Source organism: Dreissena polymorpha, chromosome 10 (assembly GCF_020536995.1).
Source record: "Dreissena polymorpha isolate Duluth1 chromosome 10, UMN_Dpol_1.0, whole genome shotgun sequence".
Classification (NCBI taxonomy): domain Eukaryota; kingdom Metazoa; phylum Mollusca; class Bivalvia; order Myida; family Dreissenidae; genus Dreissena; species Dreissena polymorpha.
Genome location: NC_068364.1, coordinates 59,613,846 through 59,636,949, shown reverse-complemented (window position 1 = coordinate 59,636,949; position 23,104 = coordinate 59,613,846). Strand labels below are relative to the sequence as shown.

The window sequence follows — 23,104 nt, the reverse complement described above, 5'->3', positions numbered from 1 at the left end:
CCTGTTGAATATACACTAAGAACGAGAGATTGATCTGGAAGAGGTTGTTGACAAATTTGCCAGACAAAAGGAGCGCCGTTTGGCCCTTTTATTTCGTGTGTAATGTAATGCGTGTAATACAAGAGACCTTGCATTTATTAGAATGTATACAGTTTACGTGTATTGTTTTTAAAAGTATTATAAGTGTTATAGGTAGAGAATACAAGACGAGATGTAAAACAGACTAAAGTTATCGAGTAAATATGATAGACATACACTGCAACGCCGATATATCGCGGTTAGTGGGATCCAAAGATCGCGAGCGCGATATATCCGGCACGCGATATAACTCCAGAAATTTCTAACTCAATTGTATTGCAGTTAATCTGTCGAATTTCCCCAATGTTTTCATTTAATATACGGCGCTGCTACATATTTGTATAGTAATAATTGCAAACCAATTCTACAATAAACATTTTCAGAACTACATATGTATCTGTATTTATCATAAAAAAATGTAAATTATATTTTTTATTTTCATGAACGATCTCTCGCGAATCAGCTAAAAAGAAGATTTCTTGCCGTCAATTGTGCATAGATTCAAATTTACCCTTATAAATAGTCCAAATGAAGGAACTGAAACAGCGTAACGGTAACGATACAGCGTGTTAAAATTATATTTTATTAAGAGGAAATGTCAATGCCACATAATTCGCGAGATACCACGGTACTTGTAATGGAAATTAATCTCAATGTACCTGCTACGAAATTTTTATTTACAAATAAATACACCCACGCCAATTTTCCCGCACTTTTTATCGGGAAAAAGAAATTCATGACCAGTACCGAAATTTAACGATTCATATACCAGTAAACTGCCATTATTACCTTTGCAATGACACTAATTGGTTATTTCTTAAGTGTTAAAACAACCCCAGCCGTGTGTAAACAATACTGTCACTTATCAACTGTTTTTCACGCTTCACTGCGTGCCATAGTAAGCCGCGAAATTTAGGGTGTTAATACTAGCTAGAACCTGTTTTTTGCTTAAATTAGCGAATTCTCAGAGTAAAACATGTCATTTAGTGATTATGCTCGTCGGATTTTTGGGAGCCATAGCCAAAGCGTGATATATTGGACAGCGCGATATACCGGTCCGCGATATATCGGCGTTGCAGTGTAGTTGCTATCTAAAATATGGATATTTTGCTTAATTATGTCTCTTGCGTTTGTGTTTTAACAATACAAATTAAGCTTTAGCTACTTTCATCCAAAAGTGTTATGTCCTATGTTATACCATACCATAACATGGTTCCATTTAGACATACATTAAATGATATACCCCGACAACATTCTGGAATAAAAATCTTAAAGGAAAATCACATGTTTTTAAATTGAAGACAAATGGTATCATCGGATTTTATCCCGCCATATTTTGCACTATAATATTGTCTGAAACCTCTCTAGAATGTTTGTATGGCTTCCAGGGGTGGCGAAATCAAATGTCCGAGTATCCCGAGTTGTACATTTGCTTGTCTGGGCAACTGATTTTTTTCAATTCAGTTGTCCCTGGGCAACCAGTATTTTTTAAGTCGGGTCTAGGAATACAAAACATACATTGTATTAAAGCTGTAATTAAGTTTTACAAAACCGGATGTTGACACATGATTACATTGTCAGTGCTATTTGCCGAGAAATAAAGCTAAAATATGGGCACTCTCCTGCGCAGTTATCTCCCTTATTCTATAAGAGACCGGGAGCATGCCGCATTTTTAACATTCGGCCCCACTGTTAGACAGTGTAGAGGCTGGTTTCTTTATTTTTACAATCAGACGGAACTTTTAAAGAAACTTGGCTAAAAGATTTTTTTATGGTTACGAGTTGATGATAATCAAATAGCTACATGTAAAATATGTAAGCAGTTCCCCCTTTTGGCCGATACTTAGTGCGGACATTACACTGGAATGACTGTTAATCTTAAGGACACATTGTCTACTCAAGAAAAAAGTGCCAAACACACGTCTTGTCAATTAAAAAGTGATCGAGAAAAATTGAAATTAGGTAAATAAAGTATGTGGGTGTTCTTGACAAAACAATTCACAAGTTTAATGAAGGTCAGACTGACAGGTTTAAACTTCTGTTTAATACAGCTTATGCAGGTCTTCGATGCTTCTGATAGTGTTCTGCATTGGTTGAACAGCAGCACAAGCGGAAGGCACCTAGTTCACAAGCCAAGGTCTGCTCAGCCTACCTGTAGCCAGCGCCCTCACACTACTTTGGGGGAAGGGATCCGCAGCCCTTAGGAGGGGGGATTTTTTGCGGCGTTTCCCTTTTTTGGGGATTTTTTTTTACTTTACTCTCTCATTATTACATTTGTACATGTTCGCACTAAATTCATTGCATTTTTCATAATTTAGTATGTTTGAAAAGATTTAATTGAAATAGAATTGAGATACAATAATCATGAGATGAGACACATCTTTCTCATAAAAAATAAAAAAATGTGTTTTTTTTTTAAATTTTAAGGGGGAATTTTCTCCCCAAAAGGGGAAAAAAGTATACTTTTCAAGTGGTGGACTGCCGCCAAAATTCGGCGGCAGATTTGATAGATTGAGGGCTCTGCTGTACCGGAGCAGCTGAGCCACAGTCTGATGATGTCTACATATTGGACTAGTTTTATTTGTTAAGACAACGATGTACTTATGTGTAACACATGTTTTAATAATACTAGCAAACTTCCAATGACCAATTGAGCATTAATAAGATAGGAGTGCTGAAACACGATCACTCAATGTCCTCACACGATGACCTTCTAAACTTCCAAACACACACACACATCATTCATCTTGAGGACAATGCGGATACAGATACCTGATACAGCAACAGAACGCCTATTCACATTTACAAAAAGTATTAAATTTGCATGATATAATACCCTACTCCCGTTGTACAGCTGTTTTAATAATCTAGAATGTACCATTGAAGCTTCAAGGTCAAATCTGAAAAATCTATGAAACTTTCCATTACAATAACATCCTTATCAAATTACACAAATATTCTTTTTCATTCCATAGGTGATAAACCATTCCAATTATAATTGCACAGCATGAGCTCAAGGTAACTAAAGGGGTAACGTGTGCAGTGGCCTGGTTTGCTCAGTATGTAGGAGCAGTGAGCACTATCCCTTTAAACAGTGGTCCAGAGTTTGAGTCCTCACTAGCAGCTAAATTTTCTTACTCTTTGACAAATATAAAATTATTGTATCGCTTGAGAAATAGTTTGTTTAGTATCAACAATTTGGGCGAAAACTATAATAATCTCACCATCTAAATTATGTTTGATTTTTGTAAAAATAATTCATAATAATTCATTCACTGTTGTTTTTAAAAATTTAATCAATGTATTACTTAACATGTTTACCAAATTTAAATACTCCTGAGATGCAGACGATAAGAACTTTTATGCACCTACAAACTGTTTTTCTAAAATATGAAACACTGGTGGGTGGTAGATTTTTTATTTATGTTTTATTTGTCACCCATCTCATTGCTTTACACAATTTAATGCTTCAGTTTCATTCTGAATAGTTTTCATGGTCACAATTTATGTCTACTATACTTTTTACGATGCAATCAATGTGGCGAAATCTCAAATTGTTGATAGTATCTCCATCATAAAATTGCTGTAATTTCCACATTAATTTCACTGTACCCAACTCTTATTTACTTTCAAAGAAACTAGAAAGTCATCCTCTAAACTTGCGTATTCAATTCACTTACATAAAATATCATGCTTTTGTTGTATCTGTCTACATCTCAAATGTGTGAAGAGAAATTATTTAATGTTTTTGAATACACCCGTGTTTTAACCAAAATAATAAACATAGACATTCTTGAGTTGTATTTTTAAAATATACTTTTTTCATATGCAAAAACTCAAGAGAATTTAATTTCAAAGTCCAAGCTATAAATTGTAAGTACTTAAGATGCGTGCAACAGCATAATTTATGTGTTACAGTTTTATAATGCTTGAAAACTGACCTACATCAGATGAAATATTGTCAACAAAACATTGGGTCTGAGCCTATAATGAGAACATATAATTATAAATCAAAATCTAATATACAATAATATAATAAAGGGGAACAAAAAAAGTTGGGTACACTTGCAGCCAAGGCCTTACTGGGTTGTTTAAATCCTGACTCTTATTGAAGACCTTACCTTGGCGAAATGTTGTTCATGATTTCATGAACACTTCAAGCCAATCAGGAATTGTTCATGAACCGTTCTCAAAAAGTTCCTGATCTTGGTTCATGAACTTTTGTACATGAACTGTTCTTAAGACATGTTCATGAAATTTTTATGATTTTTTGTTGAACACTTCAAAGTTCATGAACAGTTCTTCATCTAACCATAAATACTTAGTAATGAACATTTAATGAACAATTATTTCTGATGACTTTTCTGAGACAGACTTTGAGGATCCATCATGAATAATTCATGAATTCCTTTGTGCTAGATGTTTCATAAATATTTGTGAAAGTAATATTGAAATGTCTAGCATACTAATCTTGTAGATTTGTGAAACCTGTGAAGTTAGTATGAATATGCATAGTATTTTCACCACTGTAAGTAAGAGTTCTTGACCTGTTCTAGAGAATTTTAAGAACATTTGTACAAGAACTGTTCCAGAACTGCCTTCAGGAACAGTTCAATAACTTTTTAAGGACCTTTCCTGTTCTTGAATTATTCTTAAACTATTCTTGAACACTTTAAGAACTTTTTTGAACAACATGTTTCCTTCTGATGTTCTTAAACAGGTCTACACAATGTTTTTGAACATATGATGGACTTTTTAAGAATCCAATATGTTCTTAAAAGGATCTGTCATTGTTCTTGGAAGACTTAAAAGACAAGTTTAAGAACGTTTTAAGGACATCTTATTTCAAGAACAGTTTAAGATGATATCAAGAACTCTAACATGTACATTGCATTGCTGTTTTTACAATGGAAGAATATTGTGTGCACAGGAAGTTGAAACGGAAGGCACATGGTTTATGTAATATTTGAAAATGTAAGTCTTTAATAAATTACCGGCTGAACTGATCAGCCATTGGTTCCATTTCAAGTTCTTTGGCACTGTAAGTGTAACCATTTCAGGGAAACCATTGATTAGTAAATGATTCTTGAACTGAAAATGAGACTATTCATAATCTTTTCAATACATGAATTATTCATGAACATATAGTGCAAAGTTGTATTATGAAATTTAAAGAGTATTATCAAACCACTTGTATCTCAGTTATTAGTATTATATTTAAATTATTGTTATATGTTGCTATCAATATGTTAAGTGCTAATACAAGACTTGTTTTTCTAACCCTGATCTGTTTGTTGAGTAACTTTTGCATAAATTGACAAATTCTTGTTCATGAATAGTTCATGAACATTTCATGCCACCTCAGTTCATGAACTCTTGAAGAACTATGGTTCATGAACTATTCACTGACAGTCCGTGAACAGAAAATGAGCCATTGAAAAATAGAAGAAAAATGTTCATAAACTGTTCATGAACAGCAAAACCCTGAAGAATTTTTCAAGAATTGTGTTGTTCATGAACTGTTCAAGAACACTTCATGCCATTGGTGTTCATGAATAGTTCATGAATATTTCATGCCATAATGGTTCAAGAATAGTTCATGAACACTTCATGCCATAAGGGTTCAAGAATAGTTCATGAACACTTCATGCCATTAGGTTTCAAGAATAGTTCATGAACAATTCATGCCATTAGTGTTCATGAACAGTTCATGAACTAAAATTTCAAGAACATTTCACAGACGTGGCTCATTTTCTGTTCACTGACTATTCGTGAACAATTCATGAACTCAGTTCACGAACAGTTCATGAACAGTTCACAAATTATTCGTGAACTGCAGAACAACATTTCGCAGGGGTAAGAATGCCTAATATAACAGCCATCGACTTTTGTTTTGACAACATTATAATCATGTTTTATAAGTCATCTGTGAAGTAAAGCTTGCTTTCTTGTGTGATAGGGTGTTTAGGCCGTGCTCTGTGAAAAATGGGTTTAATGTATGTGCATAAAGTGTCGTCCCAGATTAGCCTGTGCAGTCCGCATACTTTCCACTTTAATGATATTTTCTGTTTAAAAAAACTCTATTCTTAGCAAAAATCCAGTTTAAGTGGAAAGTGTCATCCCTGATTAGCCTGTGAAGACTTAACCATATTCTATTATTTAAGTGACTATAATTGTTTTACATTTCAATTTGTATACTTAAAAGTATCATTCTTTCATCATGAGTTGATGATTTTGTATGTTCTTTTTTACTTATAGAATGTAAAATAATGTTTTTCTCCGTATATGTTCTTATTATAGCCAATTCCATATTCATAGTTTAAGTTTCTTTAATCCGCATTATTTAAACTCGTTCAAAGTTCCTTTAGTGTACATTTTATGATTGCGTAATCTGCTGCGACCTTGGGTTACAAAATGTTTCAGATACCACACTATTTATCTTGCTGCCATCATCATAAATCGATGAGGCAAACAGTGGATCTATCAGCTTTTTTTTCTCACTTCTATTTCAATCAATCATCTATTTTCTGCTCAGCTGTCAATTAGTTCTTATGTACCAGCAAACTGATATCTGAGCATGGAATTAGGAGTACAATTAATTTCCGTTTGGTTCTTATGATTAGTCAAGACACTGGACTTCATGTAGCACTGTATAGTCTGAATCTTTGCAGGCAAATGCATGTATGAAGGTTATTATACATCTTTAAATACCTTTGTGTTTTTATAAATTCAAGTATATTTCCTCATAATAATAAGTATTCAGTATTTTTTTTATTTTCTGCAGCAATGTTGGTGAAATAAAAAGAGAAAGCTCACATGGGTTTCTGACTTAATAACAAGAGCTGTCACCATAGGATGACATATGCCCCCTATAAACGCTTTGATAGAAGATATGAGCATTTTTCGAAACCTAAACGCAGATTTCGAAACCTAAACGCGGACTCTAAGTTCGAGGTCAAGGTCACAGGGGTCCAAATTTTTGTGCGTATGGAAAGGCCTAAATGTCCATATACACATGCATACCAAATATGAAGGTTATATCTCATAGGACATAGAATTTATGAGCATTTTTCAAAACCTAAACACAGATTTCGAAACCTAACGCGGACCCTAAGTTCAAGGTAAAGGTCACAGGGGTCAAAATTTGTGTGCGTATGGAAAGGCCTTGTCCATATACACATGCATACCAAATATGAAAGTTATATCTCAAGGGACATAGAAGTTATGAGCATTTTTCGAAACCTAAACGCAGATTTTGAAACCTAAACGCGGACCCTAAGTTCAAGATCAAGGTAACAGGGGTGAAAATTTGTGTGCGTATGGAAAGGTCTTGTCCATATACACATGCATACCAAATATGAAGGTTATATCTCAAGGGACATAGAAGTTATGAGCATTTTTCGAAACCTAAACACAAATTTCGAAACCTAAACGCGGACCCTAAGTTCAAGGTAAAGGTCACAGGGGTCCACATTTGTGTGCGTATGGAAAGGTCTTGTCCATATACACATGCATACCAAATATGAAGGTTATATCTCAAGGGACATAGAAGTTATGAGCATTTTTCGAAAGCTAAACGCAGATTTTGAAACGAAAACGCAGACCCTTAGTTCAAGGTAAAGGTCACAGGGGTCCAAATTTTTGTGCGTATGAAAGGCCTTGTCCATAAACACATGCATACCAAATATGAAGGTTATATCTCAAGGGACATAGAAGTTATGAGCATTTTTCGAAACCTAAACGCAGATTTCGAAACCTTAACGCGCACCCTAAGTTCAAGATCAAGGTCACAGGGGTCAAAATTTGTGTGTGTATGGAAAGGCCTTGTCCATATACACATGCATACCAAATATGAAGGTTATATCACATGGGACATAGAAGTTACGAGCATTTTTCGAAATCTAAACGCAAATTTTGAAACCTAAACGCGGACCCTTAGTTCAAGGTAAAGGTCACAGGGGTCAAAATTTGTGTGCGTATGGAAAGGCCTTGTTCATATACACATGCATACCAAATATGAAGGTTATATCTCATAGGACATAGAAGTTATGAGCATTTTTCGAAACCTAAACGCAAAGTGTGACGGAAGGACAGACGGACACTCCGATCACTATATACCCTCCTTCGGGGCATAATAAAAAGCAACTAACCAATGCAAATTACGCAATGTTGTTGCCGTATTAGTCCCAGAAGACTTGTTCAAAACAAAAATTTCACATAAACAGCAAATGAGCCATGCTCTGCAAAAATGGGGCATTGAGCTAAATGCTGTCCCAGATTAGCCTGTGCAGTTAACACAGGCTAATCAGGGACAGCATTTTAAGCCTAAATTGAACTTTGCTGGAAATCTCTCTTTGAACAAAAAACCCATAAAAGCCAAATGTACAGTCCCTGACTAGCCTGTGCAGACTGGACAGGCTAATTTGGAACAACACTTTACGCACATGCATATGGCCTGTTTTGAAGAGCCAGGCTTAAATAAATGAAAACCAGTTGCCAGCAATTAGATAACAGCATCTTTGTTAGTCTACAGGTGCAATACTCAACATGATCCCATCATTAGAAATACATTTTCAAAGCCTGATTGAAATACAACTGATTGTTTCTTCAGATATCTGTATAATGCACTGCATGTATAAACTGCTTTAAAGTTTCACTCACAAGCAGACTTGAAAAGAACATTGATTGCAAGCACAAAGCACAAAATCATTGGTCATACATTAGACAAGTAATGTATCTAAGTTGTTCAGAACCTTCAATCGATGTACAACATTTTGAGTAATTACATATGTTTTATGTTTACTCCTCATCGTGTTTTTGTTTTCTATTTTACAGTATCAAATCTGATCAAAATAACATACCACACAAGAAATTATCAGTTTATCAAAACCTTAGAAAAGAAGACATTAAGTGAATTATCCTATAGATATAATGTTCACAAGGTCTTGTTTTTATTTCCTCAAACAAAAATTCAATATACCTTTTCCATACAGCATGAACCAATTGATCGTAATTACCTAATGACATCACAAACAAATAAAATGACATAAACATGTTAATTTTAACAATTAACACCGACAAAGACATGTCCCTCAAGAACAGATATGTCAAAGACCTAGTAAATTATTCATAAATACATGATAATTAACACCAATGGCGGTAGAATCTAATTGCTTTTCACTTCAATTGGTGACTTCAATATTCTTTCCTTGCCTAGAGCCATACATCTTGTTAATGTTGGCGAAAACACTTTCGCTTCAATCAAGATATCACGATTGTATGTTTTATTCATATCTATTGTAATGTGGATTGTGTAATTGTGTAATAGTGCGTGGTAATTTACTCAATTTAACACTTGATGTAACACACTTAATGTTTACAGTTGAAATGAATTTATTGATAGTCACATAATTGGGAAATTTAGTGTTGTTATTGTTTTGCAAAAAATTGAATCAAAATTGAGAGTCTAATTGTTTTCAATAGTAAACTTACTGGTACTAAGATTGAACTTAAAAAGCTGGATTGGAGATGAACTTAATGGGGCCTTTTCACAGATTTTGGCATATTTTGAAGTTTGTCATTAAATGCTTTATATTGATAAATGTAAACATTGGATCTTAAAAGCTCCAGTAAAAAATCAAGAATAAAATTTAAAAAAGGGGAAAAAAAGTAGCCGGTACCAGGGCTCGAACCAGTGACCCCCGGAGTCCTGGAGTTAGTCTGAAGTAAAAACGCACGAGCCCTCTCGGCTAGGTTTTCAAATTGTCAAAAGATACATATAATGGCTTTATTGGACTATGGTAAATGTTCAGTAATACTGTTTCCTCACAAATATCATAACTAAAACGAAAATTTGTGATTCTGAAACAACTTTTTTCAATTTTGTCCATTTACCAAACCGTGAAAAGATCCCTTTAATGTATAGATCTAAAAAATAAATAATACTCTTTTTTGGAAAACCTTCAATTGGTCACAAACAAATGTACTTTTTTTCGATAGGCAATGAGTCTGCATGACGGCCATTAATTTGATCGAATTAAAACACTGCCAAGGGATATAGATACATTCAAAAACAACATTTAAGTAGTGATAAATTATTAACTGATGTCTCGGTAATAAACATTTTATTAGATTTTAATCATTGTCATGGATCTTAATAGATTAGTAGGTTAAGTATACAGTCAGTAGCCAGTTGATGCCCAAAAGGTGATCTATGTTACTTGTTCATGACATGATTAATAGACATATAACCAGTTTATAGGCTATTAAGGAGTTTTCATTGTTTTGCCATCATGCCTCTATGGTTAATAGTGGGAGGACATTAAACATGCAAACCCATGAGTAGCGTACAAATTGTTGTATATTGAAATTTATTGCACTAAACGTTATACCTGAATGGACAGAAGACAGTAATTGTGTCAGGGCTTTTTTTCCTTCTTTCGCAATGGCTTTATATACCGGTAGGCCATTTCCCCCCAAAGGAAGTCCCCTTCCCCTAACACTGATTTCTTCAAAAAGATGCAAATTTCCCCAAATTTCAAGCTTACTTATGGAAAGTTCTTCCCCTTTTTCAGTTTTGTCGATATTTTTTCCCCAAAATGGAAGGCCAGGCACTTTTCCAAATCAAGAAAAAAAGCCTTGCAAGTGTCAAGCCTTTTTTGTGACCTTTAAGGAAAACAGTACATAGCAACAATAGGGAAATAAACGTGCAGAAATTTGTTAATTTGGGAATAAATACAATATAAACTTGTAGGTTTTATTTGCATTTTTGTTGTTAGAAGGTTTAATTAAATTATTGCACTTTAACGCAATCACATAGAAGGCTATTTTAGTTGACTAATAATTTGCTTATATTTTTACTTGAGGACTTTGATTTTTTGTCTAAAAAAGGAAACCATTAGCCAAATTATGCTTTTGGCAAAAAAAGGTCTTGTCAGCTATAATAAACATTGATGCTTTTAAACACAAATTTGTTTATTTATTTTGGCTCCATTGCATTGAAAGCCGACGGCTTATTTAAATGCTCAGTTTCCTGGGTAGAACCAGTAACAATACACATGACATGCATGCATTTGTTACCTGATTCAGGGATCTGCTGATTTGGATCAGTATTATGATGCAGCGATTTTTTGTGCCAATGGGATGAGTACCTTTACCGCACTTATTGGAAAAAATTGGCGCAACCAAAAACATGAAATTGGGAAAATATACAACATGAAATCCTCAGGTTGGGAATTATGCATCTTTTTAGTTGCTTGAAACTTTAGAGAATAAACAAATGTAAACCTTTCCCTCTCAGAAGCAAAGTGATAATGGCTATGTGCAAACAGCATAAAACCAGACCAGCCTGCGAGTAATTTGAACTCACAGTCTGTTCAGCTTTTATGCTGTTTGCTGTTCATCTGAGTATTCTAAGGGTTGTAATTGAAGCTTTTATAACTTGTATCTAATAAGAAAGGCCTTTAACTAAATTTAACTTTCTACGGGACTACAAATACCTAAAAATACATATCTGAGTGGTAAAGGGATAAATAGTCTTGTGTATGCCTCTTTGCTTGAAATGTTCAGTTTCAGCCCTTATTTTAATTCTTGTCTTGCAGATAATGCGCCTTTCAAAAGAAATTGACACAACTTTGCTTTCTCAGTTGGCAATCAGGAATTAAGCAATTTTTCCTAAATTGGGAAAGTACCTTTTGCTGGTTCTTTATAAAGAAGGAAAATATTTGGCTGCAATGTGATTGCTAAATATGGTATACAACACTTATAGCTTTCTTTGAACTCGATATTTTAACAATATTACATCCTCCTATTTCGGTTAACATACAGTGCAACATATATTGCATTATTCTTCAATATATTAAGCAGTTGCATTCAAATAACTAGTAAATAATGTATAATATTGTATAAGAAAAATAAAGAACAGTTACCCCTCTGTGTGCAATCCGATCTATATCCGGAGAATCTGCGTGAATAAAACATCCTCCACAAAGCTTGCCCAGTTCTTTCATGTTGCACTTAGCACATTATGATCTTATTACACTGGATAAAACACTGATCTTATTGTACAGAATGTTCAGTATCCATGTCAATATTATTTTTTACTGGTTCAATATTAATCAAACTTCTTGGTTGACAACTAATGTGACAATCTCATAAAAATTACACTGTATCCTCCCAGATAACTTCTGCTTTATTTTATGTTCAACACTTTATTCAACTCACCATCCAATATCTAATTTAATGTTTAACCCTTTGCATGCTGGGAAATTTGTCGTCTGCTAAAATGTCGTCAGCTGAATTTGTAAAATAAGCATTTTCTTCATTTTTTTCAAAGAATACTATCAGAATTGCAAACAGTTTGGATCCAGATGAGACGCCACGTTATGTGGCGTCTCATCTGGATCCAAACTGTTTGCAAAGGCCTTTAAAATTCGGTTCCCGCACTAAAAGGGTTAATACATTGTCTGTAACATACTTGTCTCAGCCTTCACTGCACAACATAATTTCAATAAATTTGTTAAAACAGCATCAACACATTATTAATGATAATGCGCTTTTAAGCTATACCATTTAATTATGTTTATAATAAGCTGGTCAAAGGTCCTTAGTCCCTCAACTGAGACCCCAAAGAACAAAACTGTTATAAGTTAAAGAAAACTGCCTTAAAACCTCAGATGGCCGCCATGTTTTTTAATGGACAGGCACCATATCTCACCAGCCAAAGGAACCATTAGTACATATATTTTATAGCAAGTTTCACAGACTCTTTCCACCAGCCTCACTAGATAACATGCATCTTTATATGATGCTTATTTATTGTCTCAATTTAAAGTCTCAGTTAGAAACACTTCTGTTGAAACTGATTCAAGGACATCAAAACTGTTCAGCACTTTTTCACTAATCCCTCTTAACAAAGAATGCACATTTTCTACTGGCAAACAACTTATTTTTTGGTATCAGTATGTTACACAAATTATTAATTTCTATTAACCACCAACAAATATTGCAACATGTAAACCACTGTCCAGCATATTACAACCTCTATTCTAGTAACTTGTATTTTATTTCATTTCAAAGATTCTCTGTTACACAGTAATCTACTTTATGTTCACATATTATGGTCAATTTACCAACATACACCAAAATATATTGCAAATGTAACTACAGAAAAACTTTAACTACCTATAAAAGGTCCCATTTCAACAATACACTGTTAAGTGATGGACAAAACAAGGTCAACTGAATTTACTCATTGTCATTCTGTAGCATTATAGGACAATAACTGTCAACTATATAATCACTTCAAATTATTGACCCCACAAGAACAATCTAGAGTGATAAATCAAGGCAAATTGATACCAACATTTGGGCCGTGCTCTGTGAAAAGGGGGTTTAGTGCATGTGCGTAAAGTGTCATCACAGATTAGCCTGTGCTGTCCACACAGGCTAATCAGGGACAACTCTTTTCCCTCTACTTGACTTTTGCTAAGGCAAAACTTTTGTGAAACAAAAAATATCATAAAAGCAGAAAGTGTTGTCCCTGATTAGCCTGTGCGGACTGCACAGGTTTATCTGGGATGACACTTTACGCACACGCATTAAGCCCCCTTTTCACAGAGCACGGCTAATTTTTATTACAGATTATCCTGACAGGACAAAGTTTTTAGTGAAAAAGGCAAAAATGTTATTTTTACAATTTCCTTTAAATTTAAATACTATTTTACATTAATGTGTTAGTAAATAAGACTGAAGTATGATCAGTTCTCAGAGTTTATTTGTTTAATGCTTTCAGATATAACTAAAACCATTATTTTCCCTTAAAGCCAAAAGGTGCATAAGATTTGCTATGTGCATATATTCTGCAATGTCATACATACACATGAAGTGAATGCATATAATTCCCATAAATGAGGAAACATTAACTTTTTCTTCTCAATACTGACAATATAAAATTACCAGCTGTTTCCAGACTTTAGCATTGACATATACATATATGCACATATGTACATCAGTATATAAATAACAGCTTGAGAAGAATTGGGCTGTATTTAATAATGATTAACAGATTCAAAGTTTGCATTCATCTTGCTTGAACATGGGTACTTTAATAAACAACAAGATGTGTTTGTGAAACACAATGTCCCCCTATATGACGTTTGACCTTGAAAGATGACCTTGACCAAGACCCTTCACCACTCAAAATGTGCAGCTCCATGAGATACACATACATGTCAAATATCAAGTTGCTATCTTCAATATTGCAAAAGTATTCGTAAAATAAGCGATTTGGGCCACATATATTTGACCTCTGACCTTGAAGGATGACCTTGACCTTGACCTTTCACCACTCAAAATGTGCAGCTCCATAAGTTACACATGCATGCCAAATATCAAGTTGCTATCTTCAATATTGCAAAAGTGTTCATAAAATAAGAGATTTGGGCCACATATATTTGACCTCTGACCTTGAAGGATGACCTTGACCTTGACCTTTCACCACTCAAAATGTGCAGCTCCATAAGTTACACATGCATGCCAAATATCAAGTTGCTATCTTCAATATTGCAAAAGTATTCATAAAATAAGTGATTTGGGCCACATATATTTGACCTCTGACCTTGAAGGATGACCTTGACCTTGACCTTTCACCACTCAAAATGTGCAGCTCTATAAGTTACACATGGCAAATATCAAGTTGCTATCTTCAATATTGCAAAGTATTCATAAAATAAGCGATTAGGGCCACATAAATTTGACCTCTGACCTTGAAGGATGACCTTGACCTTGACCTTTCACCACTCAAAATGTGCAGCTCCATGAGATACAAATGCATGCCAAATATCAAGTTGCTATCTTCAATATTGCAAAAGTATTCATAAAATGAGTATTTTGGCCACATATATTTGACCTCTGACCTTGAAGGATGACCTTGACCTTGACCTTTCAACACTCAAAATGTGCAGCTCCATGAGATACACATGCATGCCAAATATCAAGTTGCTATATTCAATATAGCAAAAGTTATTGCAAAATGTTAAAGTTGGCGCAAACCAACCAACCAACCAACAGATCAACCAACCAACAGACCAATCAACCAACAGACCAACAGACAGGGCAAAAACAATATGTCTCCCACTACTATAGTGTGGGACATAAAAATGAGTGTCTTTTATGTAGAATAATTGGTTTTATGGAACTATTTGAAAAAAGACTTTATTGTGTTATCCATTTCAAAACTGCATAACTATTAAACTTTGGCAAATACATAAAACCAATTTCATAATTTTGTTTTACCCAATTTTACATTTTTTAATCAAAAATACAACAGGCAAAATAGAGAAAATGAAACAAAAGGTCCAGATTAAAGGCTTGCAAAGTCCTGACCTATTGACAAATGCTGTGTAATTGTGAATGTTGCTGCTAATGTCCTCTTGTCACCATTTGACTCAAAGCTTGTTTGTGACACTGTTTACTGAAAACCTCCAGATGAACTAGCATTTCATTGGGATGTTTACCATGTTTTATCAGAATTGTTTCTCTCTATAAACAAATATGCTGCAGTGAATGGTTAAGTATTGCAACATTTGTAGCACCATTGGAGGTTTTGAACGAAAATTGTTATATATTCCCAAAGTCCCAATATGAATAAAGTTTTTTAGAATCATTTTTACTTTGGAATCAACCTTGCTCTAGCAAATAATCAGTCTTAATGTATGTCTTAAATTCTTGTCCCAGATGACACTCTCTGCTTAGACTTGATTGTTTTATGTTTTATTTATATAATTCTGGTAAACAAAAAATTCCATAAAGGCGGCATTTAAGTGTCTTTCCTTATTAGCCTGTGCAGACTGCACAAGCTTATCATTGATGACTTTCATAATGAGGCCTTATTTCTAGAGCCATGCCCATAAATTTTAATCTTTAATAAACCATACCCTTCTATTTTTGTAAATACAAGTCAAACTTAAACCTTAATAAACTAATCCTGGATTGTGGTAGACTTTTGAAAACCCCACTTTTCCCTTGGTGAAAACAACAAAGCTAGGTCATTCTGGGATACCAGACAGTATAACTTCATGGTCCAAATTACACTATATAGCACCTGCATTCAAAAAAAGCTCTATACTAAAAAATATCTTAAAATAGTTTCACAAGATTTTCTAGTGTAAATAGTAGGGCAAACTTATAACTTTTCCGAAGAAATTTTTACTGAACATTACAAATTACCAAGTTCATCCAAAGAATCTAGAATCAGAACAAATACTTCCATTCTTTAGAATATACAAATCCACTCTGATGAATCCGAACAGATACTTCCATTCTTTAGAAAAGACAAATCCACTCGGATGAATACGAACAGATACTTCCATTCTTTAGAAAAGATCAAACCAAACTCCGATGAATTAGAACAGATACTTCCATTCTTTAGAATATACTAATCCACTCTGATGAATTAATACAGATACTTCCATTCTTTAGAAAAGACTAATCCACTCTGATGAATTAGAACAGATGCTTCCATTTTTTGCAAAGACTAATCCACTCTGACGAATTAGAACATGTACTTCTTTTCTGTAGAAAAGACCTATCCACTATGATGAATTAGAACAAATACTTTCATTCTTTAAAAAAGACCAATCCACTCTGATGAATTAGAACAGATACTTCCATTCTTTAGACAAGACCAATCCACTCTGATGAATTAGAACAGATACTTCCATTCTTTAGACAAGACCAATCCACTCTGATGAATTAGAACAGATACTTCCATTCTTTAGACAAGACCAATCCACTCTGATAGTTCCCACAATCTCTGTTCAGATGTTGTTCACTGGCAAAACTTGTCTGGCTACCAACAGCATTGCATTTCATGTAATTAAAACTCCCTCAGCAAACATGACAGGTGAACATCAACTTAGCTTTTATGCCTTCATTCAAAGGTTAAACACAGCTGTTGATTAACTTAGACCTATGCCACATCATGTGCTAGAATTCAAATCTAGTACTTATAACTGTCACATTTTATAATTTATAATACATACCCGTAAGTAATGAACAGTAAAAATTCATGTTCACCATCATTCGCAATTTCGCAGGCTAATCATGCTGAGGAACGCCACTTCTGCCTAAACTGGATTTTCACTAAGAAAAGACTTCCTTAAAACAAACAAAAATACAACAGAGCAGAAAGGGTTGTCCCTGACTAGCCTGTGTGGACTGTAAAGTGATGTTTACCCACATGCATTAAGCCCTGTTTTTCCAGCACATGCATTAAGCCCTGTTTTGCCAGAACGAGGATCATTTATAGTCATCTGATTACAAAAAAACTGATTAATGTATAATGTTCACATGAAAGCAAACACCACAACATTAAGGGTCACATGGTTAGAAACTTCTCAGGACAAGTGACAAAACCTGACACCATAGTAACAAACATCTGAACATCAACATGGATGCCAAAAACAACAATGTCAGTTAAACATCAGAATTAATGAGCAACCTCTATGTAAATTTGGCAGTAATTAATGAAGGTGTCGGGGCCTAGACAGTGCAGCCAAGTTTAATCAGAATATCCAGCACACCTCATGGTTGCACCTGTTTTTGCAATTTATCGTGATTATCTTGTCTTAATATAAAGAGAACATGCTTCGGTTTTTACTAATTTTGTCTTACAGTGTTAATGATAAAAGCATTCAGAACTTTTTTTTGTTCCAACAAAGAACATAGGGAATTTATTGAAGCAATACAATGTTGTTTTCATAGCAAATTTTAGAATGTATTAGCATAAACAGGTCTTCCACTAGTATATCACTCAAAACTGACAACCTTAATCATAAATTAAAATTTATGTTTTTGCACTCCCATTTTGATATGAAATTGCAATTAACCTACTTTTAACTGCAAACATGTTTTTAATAAACCTCAAAGAAAAAAATAGAGCAACAATTTTAAAAGAAAAACTTTATAAAAGAGAACAGTACACAAATATTGTTACAAAAGTTAAATCCAACACTCATATAAAATGCCTAACCACATATTCTGACCATATCACTTGTCAAAATCCAGAACCACACTCATTTATAAATTAAGTCCCATTATTCTATAAAACATATTTGACCACACAAACATGAACACATCCTTCAATGTACTGCATTTTACCACAAAACCAGTAACCACATCAAATCACAAATTACTAGTCCACTATGAAATGCCACAGAGCTATAATCGGCTCCATATTTCCAACTACATGTGTGCACCACACCCTCTCTATCATGGAAGCACTTGAAGGCTACATTTCCTGTTGAGCTGAACCAACTCTTCAGAGAGTCTGTGGCTATCAGCATCAAGACAGATAGCAACAGTCTGAAGAGTTCTGGAAAAAATGGGCCTAATGCTTGTGCGTGAAGTGTTGTCCCTGACTAGCCTGTGTGGACTGCAAAGGCTTATCTGGAACAACAGTTCAAGGGTCACATAGTTTAAAACTTCTCAGGGCAAGTGACAAAACCTGACAGTACCACTTATATAAGGGACAACACTTTTCTCTTGAATGGCATTTTCGTTTTAAGGAAGTCTTTTGTAAAAAAAATCCTATCAAAGTGGAGAGACAGGAGATAAATCAGATAGCATGCAGCTCTTCCATTCTCCTCCCCACCCACCCATGACATAACATTCATTCATAAGCTGTTCTATCAGCCTCTAAAAAGGCATGGTCAGATATTACACTCATTCTACAGCAGTCCCATCACCCTCCCCTGTGGAAATGGTCAGCTGACACATTCCCTAATAAGCCCTTCCATCCTCCTCCCTTACCAACCTTGACATAACATTCATTCATACGCTGTTCTTAGTTATCACTCTCTGAAAAGGCATGGTCAGATAATGCACTCATTATACAGCAGTCTCATCACCCTTATCTCTATGGCGTACCATTTGAGTAGAAAGTCAACAAGACCTACTAGGTAAAAACAGAAATGTACGTTGACATACATTATGTACATCGAAGTACATATTTTTACATCGACATACATTTCTCTTTTTACCTGGAAGGTCTTGTTGACTTTCGACCCAAATAGTAGGCCATATATCTCTGGCAATTGTCAGCTACCACATTCCCTAATAAGCCCTTCCATCCTCCACCCTGCTCAAAGTCGAAAATATCCCGCAGCCCAGTGCTGTTCCATTCTCCTCCCCAGTCAAAACTATCATAAGCCAATTAGCCGAGGAACCTGTCTCCTGGTGTGGCCACTTGATGTTTAATCAAAACAGAACCACCATCATATCTTGGGAACTACAAGAAAACTATGGGCAACCTCAAACTTGAAAGGTTTATGTGACTGCTCAACAGGCACCAGGATCTGTTGCAGAATGAAGTAGCCCTACAATAGTGTAGTAGTAATGGTACTATATCACAACACCCCATATAACTGCCTGAATACAACATAACTGATCCACAATTATAATGCTGATTCCATGCAATGCAAGAAAATCAATTAAACACTAAAATGCAAATACACCTTTTATGATTAAAATTAAATACATTAGCACACACATAATTAATCGTAGGAAAATCATTTCCAGAAGAGTCTTTCCAAAAATGTTCCAGCTGGGATTGATCTAATTATATGGTTAAACTGTACTATACACAAGTTATGCAGCAAATATTTTTTTGCCCAACATTCTAATTGAAAAATTAAAACATCATTATACATCATTTGTAAGATAAAATTATAAATGTTAAAAATTATCATATTAACAAGATGTGTTTGTGAAACACAATGTCCTCCTATAGGACGTTTGACCTTGAAGGATGGCCTTGACCTTGACCCTTCACCACTCAAAATGTGCAGCTCCTTGAGATACACACGCATTTCAAATATAAAATTGCTAGCTTCAATATTGCAGAAGTGACATTACATGAGCAATTTTGACCCATATATTTGACCTTGAAGGATGACCTTGACCTTGACCTTTCACCACTCAAAATGTGCAGCTCCATGAGATACACATGCATGCCAAATATGAAGTTGCTATCTTCAATATTGCAAAAGAATTCATAAAATGAGTATTTTGGCCACATATATTTGACCTCTGACCTTGAAGGATGACCTTGACCTTGACCTTTCACCACTCAAAATGTGCAGCTTCATGAGATACACATGCATGCCAAATACAGTGAAACCATTTATTTTCGTCAGCACGAAATTTCGTCCTTTTTAAAAAAATGACTATTTCGTCAGCACTTAAATTCATCCATTTCTTGTTTTGAAAAAAGGGGTCTGATTTGTTTGTAATGTTTGTAATACATGTAATACGGGGTTGCGAAAATATCGTGCTGGGGAAAGAGGGGTGACACTTGGTAGTCACTTGCAGGAGGTGGGCCTTGTTTTGCATCTGCATATGCATATGCATACAAGTCTGTTATTTCAGGTGATAGTAACTGTCCCTTATTATTTTATGTCATTGACACGTTCTTTGTTATGATTAGCGGATAAGTGGGACTGAATAACCGTTAACGAGTGTTTTAAACAACGAAGCCAATTGCCAATTAGTCTTTTTCCATTACAACCACGGACAACCAAACACAAATCAATATGTTCTTTATTAATTTGTAATAAAAGCGCAGAATATATTTCAGTCAGGTGTTGATCACACATCGTCATATATTTAAATTGCGTTTAAAAGTTTTGTCTTTAATCCGGATTCGCCGCGTGTTAGCTGTATAATCTGCAACATCCCTGAAAAACACAATACACTCAATGGGTAATAAAGTTGTTAACAATTAGCGCTAATCAACACTATTATACCTTAACAAAGTCGACGCATTCGATACAGCCTTATTGCATTCGCGTTTTACAGGAAATGTCAGTTGTCAGTAGTACACTGTATAATGTAAACCCCTTTGTGTCAAAACCGGATTTAACTTGAGTGTGAATAGTCGACTGTTTCATGTTCTTTGTATAAATACCATCCGGGTATCTGTACTATAAGTATACCAGTCTACAAACAAGGTGCGCGCTTCCGCATATGGGTATTCGGACGTTAAAAAAATTGACTTTGGTTTAGCGTTCACGCCGTCGAATCCCCGGCGAAATGTTGTTCATGATTTCATGAACACTTCAAGCCAATCAAGAACTGTTCATGAACGGTTCTGAAAAAGTTCCTGAGCTTGGTTCATGAACTTTTGGACATGAACTGTTCTTAAGACATGTTAATGAACTGTTTATGAATTATTGTTGAACATTTCAAAGTTCATGAACAGTTCTTCATCTAACCATAAATACATAGTGATGAACATTTTATGCACAAGTATTTCTAATGACTTTTCTGAGACAGACTTTAAGGATCCGTCATAAATAATTCATGAATTCCTTTGTGCTAATGTTTCATACATATTTTTGAAAGTAATATTGAAATGTCTAGCATACAAATCTTGTAGATTTGTGAAACCTGTGAAGTTAGTATGAATATGCATAGTACTTTCACCACTGTAAGTTAGAGTTCTTGACCTGTTCTAGAGAATTTTAAGAACATTTGTACAAGAACTGTTCAAGAACTGCCTTCAGGAACACTTCAATAACTTTTTAAGGAACTTTCCTGTTCTTGAATTATTCTTAAACTATTCTTGAACACTTTAAGAACTTTTTTGAACAACATGTTTCCTTCTGATGTTCTTAAACAGGTCTACACAATGTTTTTGAACGTATGATGGACTTTTTAAGAATCCAATATGTTCTTAAAAGGATTTCTCATTGTTCTTGGAAGACTTAAAAGACAAGTTTAAGAACGTTTTAAGGACATCTTATTTCAAGAACAGTTTAAGATGATATCAAGAACTCAATGTAAATTATATTGATGTTTTTACAAAGAAAGAATATTGTGTGCACAGGAAGTTGAACGGAAGGCACATGGTTTATGTTATATTTGAAAATGTAAGTCTTTAATAAATTACCGGCTGAACTGATTAGCCATTGGTTCCATTTCAAGTTCTTTGACACTGTAAGTGTAACCATTTCAGGGAAACCATTGATTAGTAAATGATTCTTGAACTGAAAATGAGACTATTCATAATCTTTTCAATACATGAATTATTCATGAACATATAGTGCAAAGTTGTATTATGAAATTTAAAGAGTATTATCAAACCACTTGTATCTCAGTTATTAGTGTTATATTTAAATTATTGTTATATGTTGCTATCAATATGTTAAGTGCTAATACAAGACTTGTTTCTTCTTACCCTGACCTGTTTGTTGAGCTTTAGTAACACTTATGATAACCTTTGCATAAATTGACAAATTCTTGTTCATGAATAGTTCATGAACACTTCATGCCACCTCAGTTCATGAACTTTTGAAGAACTATGGTTCATGAACTATTCACTTACAGTTCGTGAACAGAAAATGAGCCATTGAAAAATAGAAGGAAAATGTTCATGAACTGTTCGTGAACAGCAAAACCCTGAAGAATTTTTCAAGAATTGTGTTGTTCATGAACTGTTCAAGAACACTTCATGCCATTGATGTTCATGAATAGTTCATGAACATTTCATGCCATAATGGTTCAAGAACAGTTCATGAACACTTCATGCCACACGCGTTCAAGAATAGTTCATGAACACTTCATGCCATAAGGGTTCAAGAATAGTTCATGAACACTTCATGCCATTAGGTTTCAAGAATATTTCATGAACACTTCATGCCATTAGTGTTCATGAACAGTTCATGAACTAACATTTCAAGAACTTTTCACAGACGTGGCTCATTTTCTGTTCACGAACTATTCGTGAACAATTCATGAACTCAGTTCATGAACAGTTCATGAACTGTTCACGAATTATTCGTGAACTGCAGAACAACATTTGGCAGGGGATGCATTTAGCAATATAACTCGTTTTTTTTTTTCACTATTTCTTTACTTGCAAAAAATACTAGTGGCTTATAACTTACCTTGCAATCTTTTTTTCTTGCATTTTGCGAGGGTGCGAGTGTTAATTTCTAGACCTGTGTATATGCGTGGATTATGCTGG

The 23,104-nt window shown here is 34.5% G+C and overlaps 1 protein-coding gene across 19 annotated transcripts in view; it reads right to left on the bottom strand.

The window, feature by feature from the left end:
• The window catches only part of LOC127846924 (tensin-1-like), a 363,784-nt gene that overhangs the window by 183,004 nt on the left and 157,676 nt on the right, over positions 1–23,104 (bottom strand). Inside the window, exon 2 of one of the 19 annotated variants that reach the window (XM_052378350.1) lies at positions 12,006–12,371. The exons of the other annotated variants lie outside the window; for them this stretch is intronic. Within the exon in view, the coding sequence (XP_052234310.1) occupies positions 12,006–12,086 (81 nt within the window). The 5' untranslated portion in view covers positions 12,087–12,371. The remainder of the gene's footprint in view (positions 1–12,005; positions 12,372–23,104) is intronic. 19 annotated transcript variants of the gene reach the window in all.